The 22,119-nt window shown below is 46.4% G+C and overlaps 2 protein-coding genes across 2 annotated transcripts; one reads left to right on the top strand and one right to left on the bottom strand.

Moving 5' to 3' along the window:
• Positions 1-294: 294 nt before the first annotated feature.
• Positions 295-2,600, top strand: EIF4EBP3 (eukaryotic translation initiation factor 4E binding protein 3). The gene is made up of 3 exons (XM_074212840.1): positions 295-412; positions 1,776-1,946; positions 2,241-2,600. The coding sequence occupies exons 1-3, from the start codon at positions 310-312 to the stop codon at positions 2,267-2,269; spliced, it is 303 nt and encodes a 100-aa protein (XP_074068941.1). The 5' UTR covers positions 295-309; the 3' UTR covers positions 2,270-2,600.
• Positions 2,455-22,047, bottom strand: APBB3 (amyloid beta precursor protein binding family B member 3). The gene is made up of 18 exons (XM_074209040.1): positions 21,932-22,047; positions 21,264-21,427; positions 21,070-21,146; positions 20,789-20,849; positions 20,152-20,298; positions 19,409-19,536; positions 18,748-18,862; positions 18,543-18,627; positions 18,119-18,202; positions 17,649-17,764; positions 17,275-17,472; positions 15,864-16,099; positions 7,697-7,862; positions 7,342-7,591; positions 6,460-6,585; positions 5,798-6,000; positions 4,822-4,930; positions 2,455-4,268 (listed from the first exon to the last, which is right to left on the bottom strand). The coding sequence occupies exons 1-18, from the start codon at positions 21,978-21,980 to the stop codon at positions 4,066-4,068; spliced, it is 2,517 nt and encodes an 838-aa protein (XP_074065141.1). The 5' UTR covers positions 21,981-22,047; the 3' UTR covers positions 2,455-4,065.
• Between the last annotated feature and the right edge of the window lie 72 nt (positions 22,048-22,119).

Here is a 22,119-nt window from a genome sequence, read left to right as displayed (position 1 = left end):
ATTACCTAGCCGTGTGGTCCTGGGCAAGCCACTTAACCCTGTTTGCCTTGGCAAAAACCTAAAAAAAAATTTAGGAAAAAAGCCCAGTCATTTATTATTTTGAGATAAAAGAAATTAAACAGAAGATGCAATCATAATTTTAAAAAAAGACTCGAAGGTTAGGTGTTTGGTCCGCCCGGGCCCCACCCTGTAATGAGTAACTAGCTGGCTCGGCCCCAGCGGTCTGGCCTGCGTGCTATTGCCCTGCGGAGCGCGTGGCTGGGGCCGGCCGCGCTGGCCCCGGGCTCAGTGACCGCCGCAGCAGCTGCCATGTCCACCTCCGCGGGCTGCCCGATCCCCGGCGGCCGCGACCGGCTGCCCGACTGCTACAGCTCCACGCCCGGGGGCACGCTGTACGCCACCACCCCGGGAGGTCAGCCGCGGGGATTGGGGCTGGACGGGAGGGGGCTGCCCGATCCGGGCCTGGACCCGGCCGGGGCCGCGGGCGCAGGGGCTGGGAGGGCCCCAGCCGGGGCCGCGGGCGCACACGGGAGTCCAACTCGGGCTTCGGACCGACGGGACCTGCCCTTGCCCTGGACGGAGCCCCAGGCCTCCCGGCTCTGCCCCCAGCGCCCCTCGGAGTTCAGGCTGGCAGCTTGGGCTGGGCTGGGCGGAAGGAGGATCCCAAGCGCTGGGGTGTGGGGTTGCCCCCGCCCATGCCTACAGACTCCCAAATGATGCAACAGTATTGGGGGCTCTGTAACTGGGCAAGGAAGCCCGAGCTTGAGATCTCGGCTCCTGGAGAACGATGTAGTGGGTTTGACTTGGGGCTTCAGATGTAACCTGGAGGTGCCAGGGAATTTCCTTCCCTGAATACCCCCTTTTGTCCCCTAGAACTCCCCTTCCTTCGAGGGCTGGTCAGTATAACTTACAGCTGTTTGCCGGGTCCCAAGGGAAACTAGACAGCAGGGTGGGGGCTGCTGGAGCGGAAGATGTGTGGCTAACAGCTGCTGCCTGGGTCAGAGAACCCAAGCTCACAAGTTAGGATCCAGCCTTGTTCCTCCCAGGGGAAAATGAAGGAGGGGAAAGGGGAGTGGGAGAAGGAAAAGAAAGGCACCGTGCCCAGGAGGGGCCCTAACTGAATGTTTTCAGAACTGCGATTTATTGTTCAGCAGACTCTAAAACCATGTTCTCCCACTCTCAAACTCCTCTACCACACAGTGGCAGCTTCCCCCTACCACCCCTCCCTAGGAAAAGGGGGTTATCAGTTGAGAGAGAATTGTGTGACTTCATAAATATACATATTTAATATCAGAAAATTTTATTTTCCATGATAACAAAGGTATTAATTTCATGAGGTTGTGGTTGTATTAGATTGAAAACCATTACTGGACAGTAAGACATCAGGCAGTTTGTAAACCTTGCCCCCAAGTAGCTCAAATTTCTTCAGTGCAAGGGAGGGGAGGTGCACTGGTATATTACACAGGACTATCCCAGCACAAAAACCTACACATGCCTACCTCATTTTCTTAACACAAAAACATGCTGCTCAGTAGGAAACAATTTGAAGCTGAACACTGTTTCTAGAAAGGAGAGGTTGTCACAAACTCCTATCCATTAATAATAACTAATCCAATCTTTCAGATAAGGAAACTGAGGTTCAAAGAAATGGTCAGTTTGCTCAGGTATTCCCAGAGGTAGCCAGTTAAGTTCAAGAAGAAAGGGGGTTCAGGCACAGGTACTGCAGCTGTCTCCCACAGAATCCTGCTCCAACTTCCATGATCCGCTCCCTGCAGGAACTAGAATCATCTACGATCGAAAATTCCTGCTGGAATGTAAGAACTCACCCATTGCCCAGACACCACCTTGCTACCTCCCCCAGATCCCTGGGGTCACTGTCCCACCACAGGTCCCACTCACCAAACTGGAGGAATTAAAGGAGCAGAAGGAACCTGTAGAGATCCAAGGTAAGAAGGTTTTACAGAGAATTTAAAGTCTTATCTACTGGTAAATTGGTTTTAGAGGGAAATAGTCAAATTGTATTAAAAGATCCCTGGACTATTCCCTCAGCTTTCTGGTGTTGTGGTAGGGTTCAAGAGGAAGAAGAAAAAAGTTGTTTTTTGATATTTCAGGACTAGTCCCTTTTATAGAGCCAGCATCTAGCTGAAAGGGCTGTCAAGAGGGAGCCAAGGGCAAAAAGGCCTAACTGCATGGTAAGGGAATTAAGGTAATCTAACCACCAGGTTCCTCTTTCCCTCCAGATGAGGCACAATTTGAAATGGACATCTGACCCGGAATATTTGATCCTGTTAAACAGAATTCTCCCCCTGCCCTGCCTACCACCAGGTGGCTCTTCTTATTGCAACAATCAAGGCCTCAACTTCCCCAGGCATGAGAAAGGCTTGTGATTTCTAGTGACTCCTGTTCTCAGAAGTGAGAGCCCAAGGTGAAGGAGGAGGGAAGGTTCAGATTTGGGGTGTGGGTAAGAGAAGGTACTATTCTTCGAATGGATGCCATGTGGATTTGGAAGTTCCTTGATGAGCCCGTAATAACCACTTTTTTCTTTTGGTGTGGGACTGGATGTTGTACCCTATCTGTGCCTAATAAACACATTGAGTCTTCCCCTGGGTCATGGTTCTTTTTTTTTTCACCTCAACTGGCATTACTGTGCCACCTCTGGTCATCCTGAAGCTACAATGAGGAATGCCTATAGCATAGGACTCTGCTTCTAAGTCTGGGCTGTTTTCCAGCTGCAGTTGGATCCAGAATAGGGTGGGGAGCAAGGATCAGCAAGAGCTGCACTGTAAACAACAACCAATTGGCACCTGCCAAGGGTTGTTCCCTGTTCCAGGAAACAGCCTTCCAGGATCTAGGCCTGCAATCTGCTCCAAGTCCTACGCTGGGACATGGTCCTTCAGAAAAAAAGGCATTTAAGGCTCCCCTTCTCTCTTTGGTACCATAGAATGTAATGGGACCTTACAGGGATCATCTGTCAAGCCCTTATTTTGCAAATGAGATAACTGAGACCCATAAAGAGGAAATTCTTCACTCAAGGTCACATAGTGAAGAGCACATTTGGGGATTTAAATTGGAAATTTCTGAAAACAAAGACAGTATTTTTTTTTATTCAGCAACTAGGAAGGCATCTTTCTGGATTCCTTCCAACACATGCCATTTGATATCAAGATTCAATAACCTCTTTGTTCCCCTGCTGCTCTGATAGGTCTTCATTTTAATTTCTGCTTTTGGTCATCTGGAGCAAATGTAGCAGTGAGGCCTGGAGCCAATGCACAGAAATGCTAGAGGAATCCTGTGGTGATGAGCTTCCTGACTTCTTTAACCTCCTGACCCCGGAGCAGCTCTATGAGCTGCTCATTTAAGATAGATTCAGCTCTAATACCTTTGTTGGGGGCAGGGGTAAGGGCCCAGGCCCTACCTTCATTTGTCCTCTTCCAACTATCTTAATTCTCTCCATGCCCACTCCAAGGAAACAGATTGGTCACTTTACTTCCAAGCTTCTGTTCTCTCACTTTGAAACCAAACTTTTTTTTTAAATCATGGCTGCTAGGATTCTTTTGATCCTGTCATTTGAAAATTCCTACAGGGAAGGGACCATGTTATAATCCAACCCAACACAAATTAATGTTAAACTATATCTGTAAGAGAGAAAAGGAACTAAAGTGAAGATTGCAAAGAAACAGAACCTTTATGGGTGAAACCTATACTCCTAGAAGGTCTAATGGCAAGTGATTTTGAGAATAAAAAGTTCTCGTCCCACCAAGACATATCACTGGATGAAGATGTTTTTATTTATTTCACATATGTCAGAAGCAATCAATGAACTGTTTACACAGTCTTCCCTCCCCAGAGTCAGGCCAAAGTCCCAGTTAGAGTTGGAGCAGTTTCTCTGCTAAAGGAGAACCTCACTTCCCTTCTTCCAACTCCCCAATTCCTGCTGATGTCAAGAAAGCCAAGCAAATTATAAGTCCCTGGACCCCACATCCCACCAGATGTCCCACTCAGAGATAGTTCAATGTCTAGGACAGAGGGGGAGATAGGGACTGATGGGGAGGAAGAAAAAAAGGGTCACAGAGTAGAGAGGCCTGAGACCTCCTCATTCTCCTCTGTAGTAGTAGGCTCCTCTTTAGCAGCTTCCCCTGAAGGTAGGCTCCTCCTTTCTGCAATTAACCTTTTCACTCCCACCATCCACTGACTGACCTCAGTCACATGATCCACCATCAGCGATCGATGTATGTCATCAGCTCCATCCCAGTTGTGGTCCCTGAGCTCTAGGAGGAGAGAAGCCCTGAGCATAATATAGTTGCTTCTCCCCACCCCCACCCCTACCCCCACCCACAGAAAGGCTTGTTCCTCCAAACATTTAATAAAAGATCACAGAAGTATTTTCTTCACAACTCTATGAAGTGGAAATAATAATAATAATAATTATTTTTTTTTGGCAAGGCAAATGGGGTTAAGTGGCTTGCCCAAGGCCACACAGCTAGGTAATTCAGTGTCTGAGGCTGGATTTGAACCCAGGTACTCCTGACTCCAGGGCCAGTGTTCTATCCACTGCGCCACCTAGCTGCCCTGGAAATATTATTTTGCAGATAAGGAAACAGATTTGGAGATATGAGAGGACTGCCCATAGGAAAGGTTTGAGCTGGAAAGTGTCTTGATTACAAGTGCAGTGCTCATTCAACTTAGTTCCACCATATCCTGCTGCTTCTCTGGTATACTATTAACAGCCCCTTTGCTGGCTCAACCCAAGACTTCTTTGGCCACACAGGTAGTCATCTCAGAAAAATCCAAGGGCATCTGGGGTCCCTCAACCTGGCTCACCTTGCACCAACAGTGCCATCCTCTTCCTCACAGGAACTGACAGCTTCTCACTCTTCCACTGTCCCTGAAGCAAGGCTAGGCGCCGGTTGATGTCATCAAAGATCTGTTTCTGAGTACATAGAAACCCTTTCCAAGTCACAACTCTAATCTGCCTTTTCAGCTTCCTTCCACAATACTCCTTATCCCATTCTGGTCTTTTCCCCCACTCAATCAACCAATAAACCCCTTCCTTCCCTCTAGGTTCTATTCCTCCAGAGAATTATTGAGGTACCTTGTACAGAGCAAAAAAATGTTTACCTCCCTCTAAGACAAAGCCAAGTTAAGGTATGTAATATTTGGAACACATTCAGGGCCTGCTCTGTTCTGTCTTTTTGGGTTTTTTTAAGGTTTTTGCAATGCAATGGGGTTAAGTGGCTTGCCCAAGGTCACACAACTAGGTCATTATTAAGTGTCTGAGACCGGATTTGAACTCAGGTACTGATGACTCCGGGGTCGGTGCTCTATCCACTGCACTACCTAGCCACCCCAATCAAGTATAATTCTAATACAAAAGGGGGATAGAAGAAACAGAATAATGGAATTTAGGAATGAGAGAAACTTTTATGGTTATCTTATACAAAAAAAATTTTTTAATTTACTTGTAGATGAAGACATGGGCTCAGAGAAGTTATATGATTCATTCAAAGTCAAGCATCTGATTCCAAATCCAATGTTCTTTATGAAAAGACTTTTTGCCCCATTTATACTATGCTACCTTGGTTTAACTCAGCACCTGCCCCCAGAGACATTTTAAAAATTCAGAGAATTTCACTACACTTTTTAGAGAATTTCACTACACTTTTTAGGGATGGGGAGAAGGAGATTCAATTTAAATAGAGAATGCATCAGGGACACAAAGAGATGTAGATGTTCTCAAGTAAGTGGCTTACAATTTAGCTCAACTTCCATAATGAAACTGAGTTCCCCTGGGCCTTACCTGTGTATAAACCCGGCATTCCTCCAAAGCCTGTTCCAAGGGTCTCAGCACATCTTCCAGCATGATTTCACAAGTGGCTGGAGGGCTGACAGGTTCCAACCTCAAGGGAGAAGAGCTTTCCCCAAGAGAAGGCCCTGGAGCTTTTGTCAGGAGAGGTGGTGGTCCCACTGGAGGAGCCCCCATAAAAGGCTCTGCAACAGGCACTGAGAAGGGAAATCAATGTGCTGAGAAGAGCACTGAGTCCCATGGCCCTGATTGGTAAGAAGCCCTGCCCCCAGTTTCATCTTCTCCCTGTGCCCTTAACCTTTCCTGGTCAATGACCTCAGATCTAGATAGTTGAAAGGGAAGGAGTAAAGAAGGAAATAGAAAAGTTTTTCATTAAGGAGTTAAAGCTGGGACCCTGTTTTATCACAGTTTAAACATCTGTAAGAGCAAGGACTACTCATTATGCTAGGAAACAATATGGGATTTAGGAAATCTGTGTCAATGTTCAAGGAGAACAAGCCAGTATCTATATCACCATAACCTTTTAGCAAGAGCTGTCCGAGAGGACAGCTATCTCTGGGAGAACAGAAACAGCATGAAAGAGGACAAAAGCTCCAGCATAAAGGAAATACAGACAATTTTCCCCTAATCAAAATGGGAATTTGAACCAGACTGACCTTTGGGAGAACCATCCTGGGGAGCTGCAACCCGCTTGGTGAGGGGTGTCCTCTTATGACTGCTAGCCTGGGTCTGCAATCCATAAGAGAATTGTGGAGGGTCATTCCAGCCTCTATCCTTGTTCCCTGAAGTTGAAGGCAAAAAGGGGGGGGGGAATGGAGAGAAAAAATGAAAGTGATAAGGAGGAGGAGAAAATAACGAAAGGGAAGGAGAAATGGGCAAGAAGTAATCAGGAAAAAGAAAGAAATTGAAGATATTGAAAAAGACAGAAACAAGAGAAAGGAGATGATGGGATATAAGATAGAAAAAAGGAAGGAGAAAGAGAAGAGAAGACCATGAGAAGAAGACAGGAAAGTAAAGTGTAAAGACAAGAAAGCATGAGGAAGAAAAGGGGAGAGGGAAAAACGGGAAGGGAAAGAGGGGAAAGAGTGGGAATGGAGGGAAGAAGGCATGAGGGGAGGGAAAGAAAGAGAGAAAGGAGAAGGAGAAAGGGAAACGGGAAGAAGGCAGGGAGGTCCTTAAGGATGTGATTTCTCTCTCATCACACTCAGTTTGGATCAATGTACAACATGGAAACAAAGTAAAGACGGGCAAATTGCCTTCTATGGGGGGGAGGTAAGATTAGGGGGAAAATTGTAAAACTCAAACAAAATCTTTAATAAAAAAAAAGGCAGGGAGGGAGGGAGAGCTTAAGGAGGAGGAGAGGATGGGAGAAAGCGGGAAACAGAGGGGAGGGAGGGCAGGAGAGGAGGCAAGTGGAGGAAAAGGGAGACGAAACACAGGTTGGGGAAGGAGAGGGGAGGAGGGGAGAAAGGAACTGAAGGGAGAAGATGGAGAGGGAGGATGGGGCTCCGGCCCCGGGGCCTCGGAGCCCAACTCACCCGGCTTCACGTACGGATCCGCCATCGCCTCACTTCCGCACGGCCAGCGGGGCAGTGCGTGCGTCACTTCCGGAGGCGGGCCCCGCAGGGCTTCCCCGCTTCTCATTGGGCTGAGCCGCGGCTTGCCCAGTTCCCGCCCCTGCTTCCGGGGCTGGTTCCGGGGCTGGTTCCGGGGCTGGTTCCGGGGCTGGTTCCGGGGCTGGTTCCGGGGCTGGCGGAGGTAAGGGCATCTTCTCTCCTCCGAGGCGGCCTAGAGGCTGGGAGAAGCAGGGCGAGCCCCACGAGGGCTCGAGGGAGGGTCGCCTGACCTGGTCAGCCGCCCCGGCTTAGAGCCAGTGGGTCAGGAAGCACCGGCCCATGAGGCCGAGCTCCGGGGGCCAGCGTTAGATGCAGGTCGCCCCGACCTCAGGGAGCTCGCCCGGAACACTCCTGCAGGCCTCGGAGGGGAGGGATCGGAAATAACCCGACAACAGGGAGGGCCAACATTAGCAAAAATTGGGAATGAAATATACATCTTTTTCCTAAAAGGGGGATGGGAAAGGCTTCCTGTGAAGATGGGGTTTTAGTTGGGCTTTGGAGCCCTGAGTGAGGAAGAGGGTCCCCAGCTTGGGGGCAGCCAGAGGACATGCCCCTGGAGTCAGGTGCCAAGTGCAAGGAAGGGCTGATCCAGGAGCATTTGGGTGTGTGTGTGGGGGGGTGCAGACTGGTAAGGGGGCTGTTAGGTTTTGAACACAGTGTTTGATCCTGGAGGTGATTGGGAGCCACTGCAGCTCATGGAGTAAAGCGACTTGATCTGACCTGCACTTTGGTAGCTGATTAGAGAAGGGAGGTTGTGACTGGGGAGACCCACCAGCAGGTCATCCAGCCATGAGCTCCTTGAAGGTGCGGACTGGAGCGTCTTTTGTTTCTGTGTCTCTAGTGTTTGTCAGTGTCCGACATAGTGGGCATATAAGAAATAATCCAGGTGGTGAAAACATCAGAGGAAAGGAAGGGTTGTGTTCCAGAGATGTTCCAAAGGTGAAACTTAGCAGGCCTTGGCAATTAAATGGACATGGGGGTCAGAAAGGACACAGCTAGACCTCGCACAAGAGGGTGGTAATACTTTGGACAGTAATAAGGTAGTCTGGAGGGAATGGGTTTTGAGAGGAAAATAATGAGTTCGGTTTTGGACATTAGTTTAAGGGGTCTATTGAACTTAGTAATCTACTTTTTTTTTAGGTTTTTACAAGGCAATGGGGTTAAGTGGCTTGCCCAAGACTAGGTAATTATTAAGTGTCTGAGGCTGGATTTGAACTCAGGTACTCCTGACTCCAGGCCTGATGCTCTATCCACTGCGCCACCTAGACGACCCCAGTAATTTATTCTTAAAATAATCCTAATGGTTAGCATTTATCTATATACAGCACTTTTAAAATTTATTAAGCATTTTACATAAGCCTTTAAGATAGATACCATAATTGGTACCATTTTGCAGATGAAGGAAGGCTGCCTCTACCTAATCTATTTATTTATTCAATGCCATCCCAATTAAATTCAAAAAATTGTTTTACTGAGCTAGAAAAAATAAAAATTCATTTGGAAGAATAAAAGGTGACAAGAAAAAGTAACAAAAAATGTAAAGGGAGTGGAGGAGTACCAAATCTTAAATTGTATTGTAAGGTAGTAATTATTAAAACTATCTGGTATAGAGGTGGCTAGGTGGCACAATGGATAGAGCACCAGCTCTGGAGTCAGAAGTACCCGAGTTCAAATCCGGCCTAAGACATTTCATAATTACGAAGCTGTGTGGCTGTGGGCAAGCCACTTAACCCCATTTGCCTTGTTAAAAACTTAAAAAAAAAACCCTATGGTACAGGAGGCGGAGCCAAGATGGTGACAAGAAAGGATCGCATCTTAGGCACTCTCGCATAAAACTCATAAGCTAAGGACTCTAACTAAATTTTCGAGAGACAGAACCCACAAAGGGACCCAGGGAGGCAGTTCTCCTACTCAAGGTAAACTGGAAAAGAGCATAAAGGCTCTGCTCCCAGGGGTGGGAGGGGCGGCCCACCAGAGCAAAAGAACTTCAGCCTCCTGGAGGCAGCCCCAGGGCACTGGGAGCCTTGGCTCTCAGCAGCTGGGAAAGTCTCCTGAGCTACACCCCGGGAAGCACCGGCACAAAGGCACAAAGTGGGGGAACCTGTGCCAGAGTGAGCACGTGGAGCCCAGCCCTCAGGGCACACAGCCAGCAGCTGGCCACCACAATCCAGATCCAGAAACAGAAGCAGGCAGAGCCAGCCCATAAGCAGGAGCCCTCAGGGCATGAGCCCATTGAACCTAGAGAGGGGAGTGAAGAGAGAGACTGCCAAGCTCTGCCCCTGGAACAGGACTCTGGGGCTCTGACCACATTAAGATCCTGATAGCAGTCTAGCCCCCCCCCCCCACCTCAGCCCCGTGGCAGAGGGGGCCACTTAAGGTCATTCACAGACCAGGAGGGAGGACAGAGCCTCACACACTAAGATCCTTGTGGGAGTGTCCCCAAAGCTCAGGAAGCACCCCCAAAACAGGCTTAGGCTGGGAAAATGAGCAAGCAGAGAAAAAAGGAACACCATTGAGAAATATTTTGCAAATGAGCCCAAGAAGGATCAAAATACTCAGTCTGAAGATGAGGAAGCACAAGCTCCTGCATCTAAAGACTCCAAGAAAAACAGAAATTGGGCTCAGGCTATGACAGAGCTCAAAAAAGACTTTGAAAATCAAATGAGGGAGTTAGAAGAAAAACTGGGAAAAGAAATGAGAGAGATGCAGGAAAAACATGAAAATTAAGTCAACAGCCTAGTCAAGGAAATCAAAAAAATGCTGAAGAAAATAGCATGCTAAAAACCAGCTTAGGTCAAATGGATAAAACAGTTCAAAAAGTTATTGGAGGAGAAGAATGCTTTAAAAAGCAAAACTGGCCAGATGGAAAAAGAGATAAGAAAACTCTGAGGAGAACAAATCCTTCAGACAAAGAATAGAATCAGGGAGATTGATGAATTTACCAGAAATCAGGAATCAATACTTCAAAACCAAAAAAAATGAAAAATTAGAATAAAATGTGAAATATCTCATTGAAAAAACAACTGATATGGAAAACAGACTTAGGAAAGATAATTTAAAAATTATTGGAATACCTGAAAGTCATGATCAGGAAAAGAGCCTTGATATCATTTTCAAAGAATTACTACAGGAAAATTGCCCTGATATTCTAGAAGCAGAGGGCAAAATAGAAATGGAGAGAATCCACCGATCCCCCCCGAGAAAGAGATCTCAAAAAACCAACCCCTAGGAATATTATAGCCAAGTTCCAGAACTCCCAAGTCAAAGAGAAATATTACAAGCAGCCAGAAGGACACAGTTCAAATATCGTGGAGCTGCAGTCAGGATCACACAGGACTTAGCAGCAACTACATTGGAAGCTCATAGGGCTTGGAATACAATATACCAGAAGGCAAAAGAGCTTAGAATGCAGCCAAGAATGAACTACCCAGCAAGGCTGAATGTCCTTTTCCAGGGAAAAACATGGACTTTCAATGAACCAGGGGAATTTCAAATGATCCTGTTGGAATGGCCAGAGCTGAACAGAACGTTTGATCTTCAGATACAGGACTCAGGTGAAGCATGGAGATTGGAGAAGGGGAAAATATGAGGGACTTAATGATGATGAACTGCATGTATTCCTGCATAGAAAAATGACACTGATAATACTCATATGAACCTTCTCAGTTAATAGAGCAGGTAGAGGGAGCTTTTATAGTTGAAGCACAGGAGAAAGCTGAATTTGAAGATAACATATGGTGTAAAAATGGAGTCAATAGAAAAAAAGGGAAATGTAATGGGAGAAAGAAAAAGGAGAGGGGGAATAGGCCAAGATATTTCACATAAGATTTTTTTTTTTATTCCAATGAGCAATTGCAATGATATGGAAGGGGGGAAGGCAAGGGGGAATGAGGGAAACTTCGCTCTCATCAGAGGTGGTTAGGAGAGGAAACAGCATACATACTCAATGGCGTATAGGCATTTGGAGTAAGAAGGAGGGGGGAGCAGGGGGAAGGGGTGGGGATGTGAATGAAGGAGGAGAGGATGGACCTTGGGAGGAGAGTGGTCAGATCTAACACATTTTCTTTTTTACTTCTTGCAAGGGGCTGGGATTGGAAAGCCTGTCCGAGACCATAGGGCCAGGTGGATGCTGGGCCTAAGGGGTGGTAATGGGGGCTCGGGGCCTCTTGGCCCTAGGGCCAGGGATCTGTCTGCTGTGCCACTCAGCTACCCTACAGCAGAATCAGAGTGAAAGGAGAGAGAAAATATAGTACATGGTAGTGGAGAAATATGAAAGGAGGGAGTTGCTATCAGCAATGGCAACGGTGGAAAAATATGTAAGTAACTTTTGACATGGACTTATCATAAAGAATGTGATCCACCCAGGACAGAGTTGTTGGTGTTGGATCAAAGACTGAAGCACATTTTTTTTATTATTTTAGGGGTGGTGCAGGGCAAATGGGGCTGGGTGGCCTGCCTGGGGTCACATAACAGGGTGATCTTTGGGTGTCTGAGGCTGGATTTGGACCCAGGTGCTCCTGGCTCAAGGGCCAATGCTCTGTCCACCACCCAGCCACCCCTATTATTATTACTATTTCATTTTGGGTCTTTTTTTGTTCTTTTTTTTTTGTTTTTTGCAGGGCAGTGGGGTTCTGGTGGCTTGCATGTCACACAGCTGGGTGATGGTTGGGGGTACGGGGCCAGATGTGGGCTCAGATGCTCCTGGCTCCAGGGCTGGTGCTCCGTCCATTGCACCACCTTGGCCATACCTAAAATTATTACTATTTTTTAAAATTTTTTTCTCTCCCCTTTACTTTATCATTCAAGCAAGTCTATATTTATGGGGGGGAGGGGTATTTCATTTACTCTTAAACAAGAATATTTTATTAATGTAAAAAAATTATTTGTACAAAATGAGATTAAATAAAACTCAAAAAAATAAACTGGTACAAACTAAGAAATGAGATGGTGCAATAAAACTAATCTGTTGAAAAAGGAAAATGATCAGTGTTGAAGGGGATGTGGGAAAACTGGGACCCTATTGCATTGTTGGTGCAGGTGATGTTTGTCCTTTATTCTCAAAGAAGACCATGACTTCAGGGAAGTGATGCCTTGACAAGCACATGAATTAGATTTGAGGGGCTGCTGTGCTAAGTCACAGGATGACTGGAAGATGGCCCTGGATGTGAAACATTTAGCATTAAGTGACTTCATCAAGGTTGTACAGTTAAGTTAGTATTGTGTCTGAGACTGAATTCAAACTTCTGACCTCTTACCTCCAAGGCCAGTGCTCTGGTGCAGGTGTTAACTGATTCAGGCAATCTGAAACCCCACCCAAAGGGCTATAGAATCGTACTTTGATCCTGCAATACCACTGCTAGGTCTGTATCTCAGAGATCATAAAAAAGGGGGAAAGATCCACATGTACAAAAATATTTATAGCAGCTTTTTGAATAGCAAAGATTTGGAAATCAACTGGTGAATGGCTAAATAAATTGTGGTATATAAATGTGAAGTAATATTATTCTGTAAGAAATCATGAATGGGGGGGCAGCTAGGTGGCACAGTGAATTGAGTACTGACCCTGGAGTCAGAAAGACCTGAGTTCAAATCCTACCTCAGACTGTGACCTTAGGCAAGTCACTTAGCCCCATTCCCTTGCAAACAAAAAGGAATGGACTTCAGACTTACATGAAATGATATTGAGTGAAGTGAGCAGAACCAGAACATTGTACACATTAATTGCAACACTGTATGATGGGGGAACCAAATATGATGGCCTTAGATTCCTTTATCAGTACAATAATCAGACAATTCTAAAGAACTTCTGATGGAAAATGCCATTCACATCCAGGGAAAGAATTGTTTAGTCTTAATGCAGACCACAACATACTATTCTCCATTGTAAAATTTTGTTTTATGCTGTTTTTTATTCTTCCATAAATTTGTTTCCTTTTGTTCTGATTCATTTTTCACATGACTAATATGGAAATATGTTTAACATGGATATACATGTATAACCTCTATCAGATTATTCATTATCCAGAGGAGAGACAGAAGGGAGAAAAATGTGGAGCTCAAAAATCTTATGAAAAAAATATGCTGGGAACTATCTTTGCATGTAGTTAAAATAATAAATTAAAAAAATAGGATGGTGCATTGGCGAAATAGAATAAATATACAACATACTGTAGTAATTGATTCTAACACTGACTTTGAAAAATATAAAAATCTAAGCTTTTGGGATAAGCACTAACTGGTTAAAAATTGCTGGAAAACTATAAAGCAGTTTGGCAGAAACTAGGGATAGACCACTATTTTATACCATTTACCAAGATATGGTTAGAGTGTTATTCATGATGTAGATAAAAAGGGATATATCATAAACATCGAACATACTACCTATCAGATTTAAGGTAGGAGAATTTATGAATAACGAGCGATAGCACTGTGGGATATAAATGGATAATTTTGATTAATTTTAAAAGGATTTTTACAAATAAAACCAATGGAGCTGAGATTAGAAGAAAAGCAGAAAATGGGGGGGGTTTCATATTTTTCTTGAATAAATGCTTTGTATCTCAAATATATACAAAATGAGTAAAATTTATAAGACTGAGTTGATCACTTGGTAAATGATCAAAAGATATGAACAAGCAGTTTTTGGAAGAAATCAGAAACAGTCACATGAAAAAATATTCTAAAAGTCATTATTGATGAGAGAATTGCAAATTAAAGTAATTGAGATATCTCACACCTATCAGATTAGCTAAAATGAGAGAAAGGGAAAATGACAAATGCTGAAGGAGATATGGAAAAACTGGGACACTAATACACTATCATGGAATTGGGAACAAACCCAACTATTTTGGAAAACAATCTGGAATTATGTCCAAAGAGTTATAAAACTGAAGATACCCTCTGACCCAGCAATATCATTATTAGATCTGTTTTTCCAAGGGATCAGGGGAAAAAAGAGGGGATGTCTGTCAATTAGGAAATTCCTGAATAAGATGTCATATGATTGTGATGGAAAACTGCTGTGCTGTAAGAAATGATGGGCAGGTTGATTTTTGAAAAACTTGGGAAAGACTTGTATGATGACTAATTTAGAAATACATTAAACATCCCTCATATATGACATCCCATCTCCTATATCTGTGACCTAGGCCAGGATTGCACTTTCTTTGCCTCTTATAATACTTAGCTTCCTTCAGAGTACATGTGTAATCTATATCAGATAACTTACTATCATGGGGAGGGGAAAGGGAAGGGAAGTAAGAAAATGTCGAATTCCAAAGTTAACAGAAAAGATGAATGTTACAAACTATCTTTGCATGTAACTTAGAAAATAAAATAATACATTTTTTAAAAAACTGAGGATGAAACTGTGACTTATTCCACAGTAAGGGTTTGCTACAGGATTCAGATTTCTTTCTGACTCCCAGTCCAAAACTAATTGCCATGCCACCTAGTGGCTCAAGACAAATCCACATTCTCTCTTTGAGAAGCAACAGAACCTAACTTCAACCTTTCATTGCACCCCTAGTCTTCATTCTTCTATCGAGTCAAATGGACCTGTTACTATCCCTCATATAAGACATCCCACCTTCCATATCTGTGGCTCGGGCCAGGAATACATGTTCTTTACGTCTTAAAATACTTAGCTTCCTTGAAAGCTCAATTCTAATGCTTGCTCCTGCATGGAGCTTTTCTTGATTGCCCCAGCTGCCAATACTTCTATCCTCTTCCCAAAAATGCCTATTTTTATACTTACTTAAAAATATAAATATTACTTCCCTCAGAGAATTGCGGGGACATTTTTTTATTACCAGCACCCAGATACTTAATAGACTGTTGACTGCTTTTACGGATTAAGTGCCTGATCTCTAGGGGTGTCAGGAAGGGATTGTGCCCAAGAGATAGATTTGTTGTCTGGACCTCTCAACCACCTCTGCATGAGGAAACACTAGTCTAATTTCCCTTTACAGATATTCTCTCCAAAAGAACCAACTACATCTCCTAGCACCAAGCACAGAAAGTCACTGACCCCTTCTTTGGCAGCACAATCACATCCAATGAAGCCACTGAGATTTTATTTGCACTCATTTTGCTAAAAAGTGTTGCTGAGGTAGAGCCAACCTCCTGGGACCAACAGGGGCAGGGATCATAGGAACCAGGAAGGAGTGAAGGAAATGGGTCTGGGATAGTAGAGGTTGCAGAAGAACCCAGAGAAGACTAATAAATATTCAATATAAATGATTAATATATTCACAGAAGATATGAGAATGGGGCAGGCAGGAAAATGAAAGACAAATAAGGAAGACTTCATAGGCCATAGGGGCAGGTGAGAATAAGGAGGTGCTAGGATGGCCACTTGGATCCCTAGAATATGAGTGGTGTGAAATTGCTGGCAGGGTCCCCAAAGCCTCCCTTTCCAAACCTTCTCCAGCTCAATCTAGGGCATATGTAGTAAGGAGGGTTTCAGTCGGAAGGAATCTAAGAAGGAGAAGACACCTCTTTTACGGGGAGCGGCCCCCGCACTTCCTACTCCACCCTTGAGCAGAGGAAGTGGAAGAGACAGGGGTCCCCCTGCAGAGTCCACAGAGCTTGTCCGCTTGAGACGAAGTCGAGCCCGGGCTTGGGCACTCCGGGCCTTCCCTCGGGCTGCAGAGGCCACAAGACATTTCTGATACTGCACCTAAGGGAGACAATACAAGACAGTACAATATAGCATAAATATACAATCCTATGATAATGAGGGATATACAAAATTAAGTTGAGCTATTACACCTGCACTTAGAGACCTTACTATTTAATTGGGGGATAAGACATCAACATAGATAGCTACAATGTACACTATTATATAAGTATATTAGAGATTTCTAAAATGAAATATTGTGTGATTGTTACTAAGCAAGAACATCAGGGAAGGATTCCTGGAGAATATGGCATTTAAATTTGGGTTTTAAAGACTGGGATAGTGAATTAATAGTTTGACTAAACCATATATAATGGAGAGTAGCATGAGATAATGGCTGTAAAAAATAAAGTGAACCATACTGTGAAAATCTTTGAAGGTCAGGCAGAAGATTCTGAACTTTATTTAGGGCTTTTTTGAGGGACAAGTGAGAACATCATGTGGATACACAAGATTATTCTGGCAGAAATATGAAGAACAGACTAGAACCTTCTACAGATGGTCTTCTCCAAAGAATGGAGGCAGGACAATCCCTAGGGAGACTACTATCTTCAGGGAAATGGTACTGATGACCTATCCTGAGGTGGTTACAATAAGAACAGAGAAGAGGGAGATTAAGAGGTGTTGTGGAAGTGGAATTAACATAAACATGACTTGGTCATTGACTGGATGAGATGTGAAGGAAGGAGAAAAGTTAAAGATACCACCAGTTATAAAAGTGAAGGGCAAAGGGAGAGGCGATGATCATAATGAGGATAGGGAATTCTCCAGATATAAAGGCTGAAGAACAACAAGAATCTGAGGAAAAATAAACTTGTGGCCAGGGGTGAGGAGATGGCCAGGGGTGGGGAAAGAGCAGCTTTATCCTATCTGACCACTACTCAGCTCTTTAAAGGTAACTCTGGAGAAAGAAGTTGGTCAAAAGCTATCTGTCAGCTGATGTTTGTCTGATCATATTACCACCATCAGTGCTGCCTGAAGGGAATCCTCAAATGGCATCTGGGGTTTTTGGTTGCCTATGGCTGATTCACAAATAAGAGGAAGGAGTCCATGTAGGCCAAGGAACCTCTAGAGATCAAGAATTTTATGTATCACAGCACTCAAGTAAACTCTTCTCTTCCCTGGGGCCCTCCCTCAATTGCTGATCCAAGCTACTCCCCACTTGCAAAGCTCACCATGCATGCAGCCTGAACAGCCTCAGAGAGTGCCCCAGCATGGGGCTGGCACCAGAAGGCAGCACACTGGAACCGTTGATGACCAAGGTCAGCAATGAGTCCAAAAGTGTGGGGATCATGGCCAACACCAATGAAGGTCACATGTCGTACTGGACATTGCCACAATGGTTCTTCTTCTTCATCCAGTTCTGCCTGTCCCTTTTCCCCCACCCCCAATATGCAATCATAAATGGGGGCTGACCCCTTACTCAAGCCCTCCCTCTCCCATGCCTCAGTTCTCCACACACAGTAATGCAAGATCTTGGGTTCCTCCCCTTCCCTCCTGAAACTGGGATCTCCTACTCTAGCATTTAATGGTTACCAATTCCTGTTACCTGGACAGGCAATGCAGTCATGAGTGAGTCAGAGACACTGAGTATAGTTGGGACCCAGGAGTGTTGGTCCCCCTGGGAAGTCAAGGCCCCAATGGCTTCATTCAGCACATCCATTCCTGGGAGGACGATACATCCATTTCAGCTTCTATCCTGATCCAGTGGGATAGAAGTAGGAGAAGGGGGCGGGGGGGAGGCCAAAGGACCTCAGGAAGACTTTTAAGAAAAAAAGGAATTTGGGTCCTCTGGCTCACTATGGACCCACAGAAAAAGTGAACAAAGTAACCAAGTAAATATAAAACCTAGGGATGGGGAGGAAGGGTCAGGTCCTGAGGCAATATACAGTTACACCTTACACACTTCAAGACATAGACACTGCACAATCTCACATCTTATATCTAATCCCATATCCATTCTATTCTCCTCCACCCAGCTGTGCCTAAGATTTTTCCCTTGCCCAAGCAGTTCCTCACCCATAGCCTTGCAGACTGGCAGGGTCCCAACGTAGAGGGCCTCATACTGCTGGGCAGCCTGGCTCACAGCATCAAGAAGCTCCACTTGATAAATAAGGGATAAATAAGATCACTGTCCCCCCCCCCCCAAAACGAGTATTCCTTCTCAGAGGAGGACCTATCCAGTGATGCCAAGTGTGGAATTGGAGAGGAAGGCCTACCTACCTCTAAATCTCAAATTTGGGACTAGGTAACTAGGGCCTGTCACTTCTAGAGTCCCTCATTGTGGAATAGGAAAGGACAGTCACAAAGTATGGGCCAAACTCTTGGGACTACTTCCCTCCAAATATAACCTTCCCCCAAGCAATCCATCCAACCCTATGAAACCTATGTTCACGGTCATGTCCCTGTAGTCCCTACTCTTTACCCCATCCTTTGGCTATACCTTGCCTGGGTAGATCCTCAGGGGAGATAGGGTCCAAGGAACATCGAGGCGGGTCACCACTCACCCCTGCTCTCTCTGACAGAATCTGCAACATAAACACTCTGAGGTCGGGGGTGAGAGATCAGGCAAGGGGAACTCTTGGGACTCAAGGTGTCCCCATCCCCTTGCAGTCCCATCCTACCCTACCCCCTTCAGGGCCCCTCACCTGGGCACATAGCCCATGTAGGGCACTGGCAATGGCCTTGGCTGGGACATCACAGCGAAACACGTGGCATTTCAACATGCAGGTGTCCTTGTCACCCGCCACAAAGGCGAAGTCCCTGTGAGGGGGCAGGGATGGGGTTGGGAAGCTGAGCAATGAGGAAAAAGGAAAGACACTGGGAAGTGGGAGGTAAGGCAGAAGAGAGGATGGATATCTAGGAAAAGAGACAGGTTTTCAGAGTGAAAGGGAATGAAGGAAGTGAGAGAGGACAATAGGTGGGGCACTTGGCCCTGCCACTCACCTGTCCCTGATCCAGAAGCATGTGAAGAGCACAGGGGACAGTCAGCCCAGCCCTTTCCTGCTTCATCCCCATCCTTCCCAATTCCTTCAGAGGCAGGAAGCAGCTCAGTTTGCCCTCCCCCACCAGGTCCATGCCAGAACAAAGAGGGGCATCAGCATCTAGCAGGGTCAAGTCTGGGAGAGATCTGGGACTAAGGTCCAGCATGGCAAGGTCAGGGGGCCAGGGTGTGGAAGGGGTCTAGAATCAAGATCCAATTTGGCAGGGTCAAGGAGTCAGTGTCCATGGGGTTCAGTGCCAGAGAAATCACTCCTGGGGAAGGGGCTGTGAATCTTCAGGAAAATCAGTTGTCCAGGAATTTCTCACCGGCCATTAGTGCTGCCCACACCCCAGACTCGGATGTGCACTAGGGGTTGACAATGGATTAGGCTGTGGTCCAGGGGATTCACCAGACTCATTGTGTCTTTCTTCAGAATCATCAACATGTTCTGACCCTATGAAGTCCCCAGGGGAAATAGGGAACAGACAAAAAGAGGTTTCCATGAGTAATGAATGACTTATGGAGGACTCCAAGAAGGAACTGAATTTGAGAATGGCTTCTTAGAAAATAGGACAGGGAGTTAAGTCTAAACAGACTTGTCAAAGGAGAAAAAAAAAAATCAAAGAAAGTCTTATATGACTCTAGGATCACAGCACTTAAAACTGAAAGGGATTTAGGAAAAATCTAGTCTAAATGATTTATCAAGAGTGGGGAAGGGAACAGCTAGGTGGCACAATGGTCAGAGCACTGGCCCTGGAGTCACGAAGACCTGAGTTCAAATGTGACCTCAGACACTTAATAATTGCCTAGATGTGTGACCTTGGCAAGTCAATAAAATTGAATTAAAAAAAAAGTGGGGAAGTAAAATTTTTCTAAGAAAACATACAAGTAGTAATAGAGATTTGAACCTTTTCAAGTGACTTCAAATTACATAGTGCTTTGTTACCTGGTTCCCTAGCCAAGTATGTTGGTCATTTCTATCCAGCCTCTGAGTCCTTCTAACTCAAGTTACAGGAGAGGGGGAATTGAGAGAAAAAAACGAGTTTATGCAGCCAGTGGGTTGGCTCACCTCACCCCAGGCCCTAGCAGGTGGGCGGCTTTGACTCCGGTTCTGTGCCAACTGTTGAATGCAGTTATTGACAGCAATGCTGCTCTTTCCAGGTGCCAAGTCCTCTTCAGGAACCTCCACCCATCCCAGAGATCGTACTGCAAAGCACTGAGATAGCAGGGCCAGGTAGGAGAGGGGAATTGAAGAAGAGGGGATTTAGGAGTTGCAGGAATGAGAAGCAGTAAAGCCAAGATCCTCCTCTACAGAGAGTTCCTTGTAGTCACCACATAAAGGGCTTAATTAGATGTTTTATAATGTACTTGCCTTATGACACATGAGAAAGATAGTACAAGCTATCTTCAGGCAATAAAACTAAGGTTCAGAAAAATAAAATGTCTTGCCCACGGGCACACAACAGGTACCAGCATCATCTTACTGAACAAGCCCATCATCCCCTATGAAAGGAGAGGCCCTGGAAACATAGGCCATGATCCCCTATGTACCTAAAGATAGGCTCTCCCATGACCCTTCCCTACCACCCCATCCCCAGAGATCTCTGCTCCAGACTCCAATTCTAAGACCTCATTAATGCCTGTTTCCATATTTCCAGAGATACCCTGATGCTCAAAAGTAGGCACTGGTACCCACCACCCTCTACCTTGGAGCCTGGTTCCATGTTTCGGATGTAGGTTTCTTCCCCACACCAGGGTAGAGAAGTCCTGAAATAGAGCAGGGCTAGTGAGAGGAGGCTCCCCAAAGAGAGGGACACAAACTCGAGAACCCACAGAGTCCAGAAGAGGAAACAAAAAACATGGCGGCCAATGAGCCAGATGATTTGGTCATCTAGCCGCAAGTCAGATTATCCGGCTGCCCTCTCCTCCCCACCCTCCCTGTTGGGAGCTCAGCTGACACTGGGAATCACATCTCTATCCCCATTACCTTCGGTCCAGTGAACTTTCCAGGCTAGAGAAGGATCTCCCCTTGGGGGGTCGTAATCCCCAAGTCCCTTCTGTGCCCTATGGAGAGGGAGGTCAACTTAAAATCAAATGGGTAGATCAGGGACCCTAGCAGGAAGATGACTCTCCCTTCCAGTCCCACCAGATGTTATCATCCCCTCCCCAGCTGCCACATACCGAGTCAGGTGGCACAGAGTCCCCAGGTTCCCAGACTGGGCGCTGCCATTGAGTGCTGCCACTGGGTACATGCCAGTAATAGGTGCCAGCAGCATCGTGGATCTTCCGCCACCCAGGAGGCAACCCTGGTTCTCCCTCTAGGCTCTGGTCACCCCACAAGTCATCTGTAAGAGCACCACGGTCAAAAGGGTGTCCTCTAGGGAACTCGGACTAAAGCAGCCCCAGCCTCAGGGGTCGCGTGGAGTCGGAAAAGGCCTCGAGGCCCAGGGGCGTAAGCGGCTGCACAGGGGCAGGGCTGGCAAGGCAGCCACGGCGGGGCTCCTGCCAGGTTTCTGAACCCGGGCCCCGTTCCGCGTCCAGCTGTGTTTAAGTAGAGCCGACTTCCTCCGTCAGCTATGCCTTTGCCTTCGTGTCTTTAAAAGCACGATTCCGAGAGGAGGTCCGTGGGCTTCACCAGATTCCCAGATGGGTCCGTGACCCCAGGGAAGGTGAAGCGCGCCGGGCCGGGCCGGGCCGGCGTGGGGCCGGCGCAGTGCGAGGCGCAGAGCGGCCGCGCGGGGCTCCGCGGCTGCATCTGGAGGCTGGCAGGGAGGCTGCTCCGGCCGCGCGCCGCCCTCCCCGGCCCCCGCCCCGCCCGCGCGCCCCCGCGCCCCCAGACCCTCACGCACCGTCGCAGTTGACCAGGATGATGGCTAGCATGTAGTCTTTGCCCAGCATGGCCCGGCCCCTGCCCGTGCGCCCGGCCCGACCTCGGGGATGCGGCTCCCACTGCGCCAGGGAGCGGGGCCAGAGCCGCACTAACACGGGGCGGGGCGGAGCCGGGGCCGGGGCCGGCGGCGGTGAGCTCAGAGGCGCG

Source organism: Macrotis lagotis, chromosome 1 (assembly GCF_037893015.1).
Source record: "Macrotis lagotis isolate mMagLag1 chromosome 1, bilby.v1.9.chrom.fasta, whole genome shotgun sequence".
Taxonomy (NCBI): domain Eukaryota; kingdom Metazoa; phylum Chordata; class Mammalia; order Peramelemorphia; family Peramelidae; genus Macrotis; species Macrotis lagotis.
The sequence above is the reverse complement of the archived record's forward strand: the minus strand, read 5'-3'. Positions and strand labels throughout refer to the sequence as shown.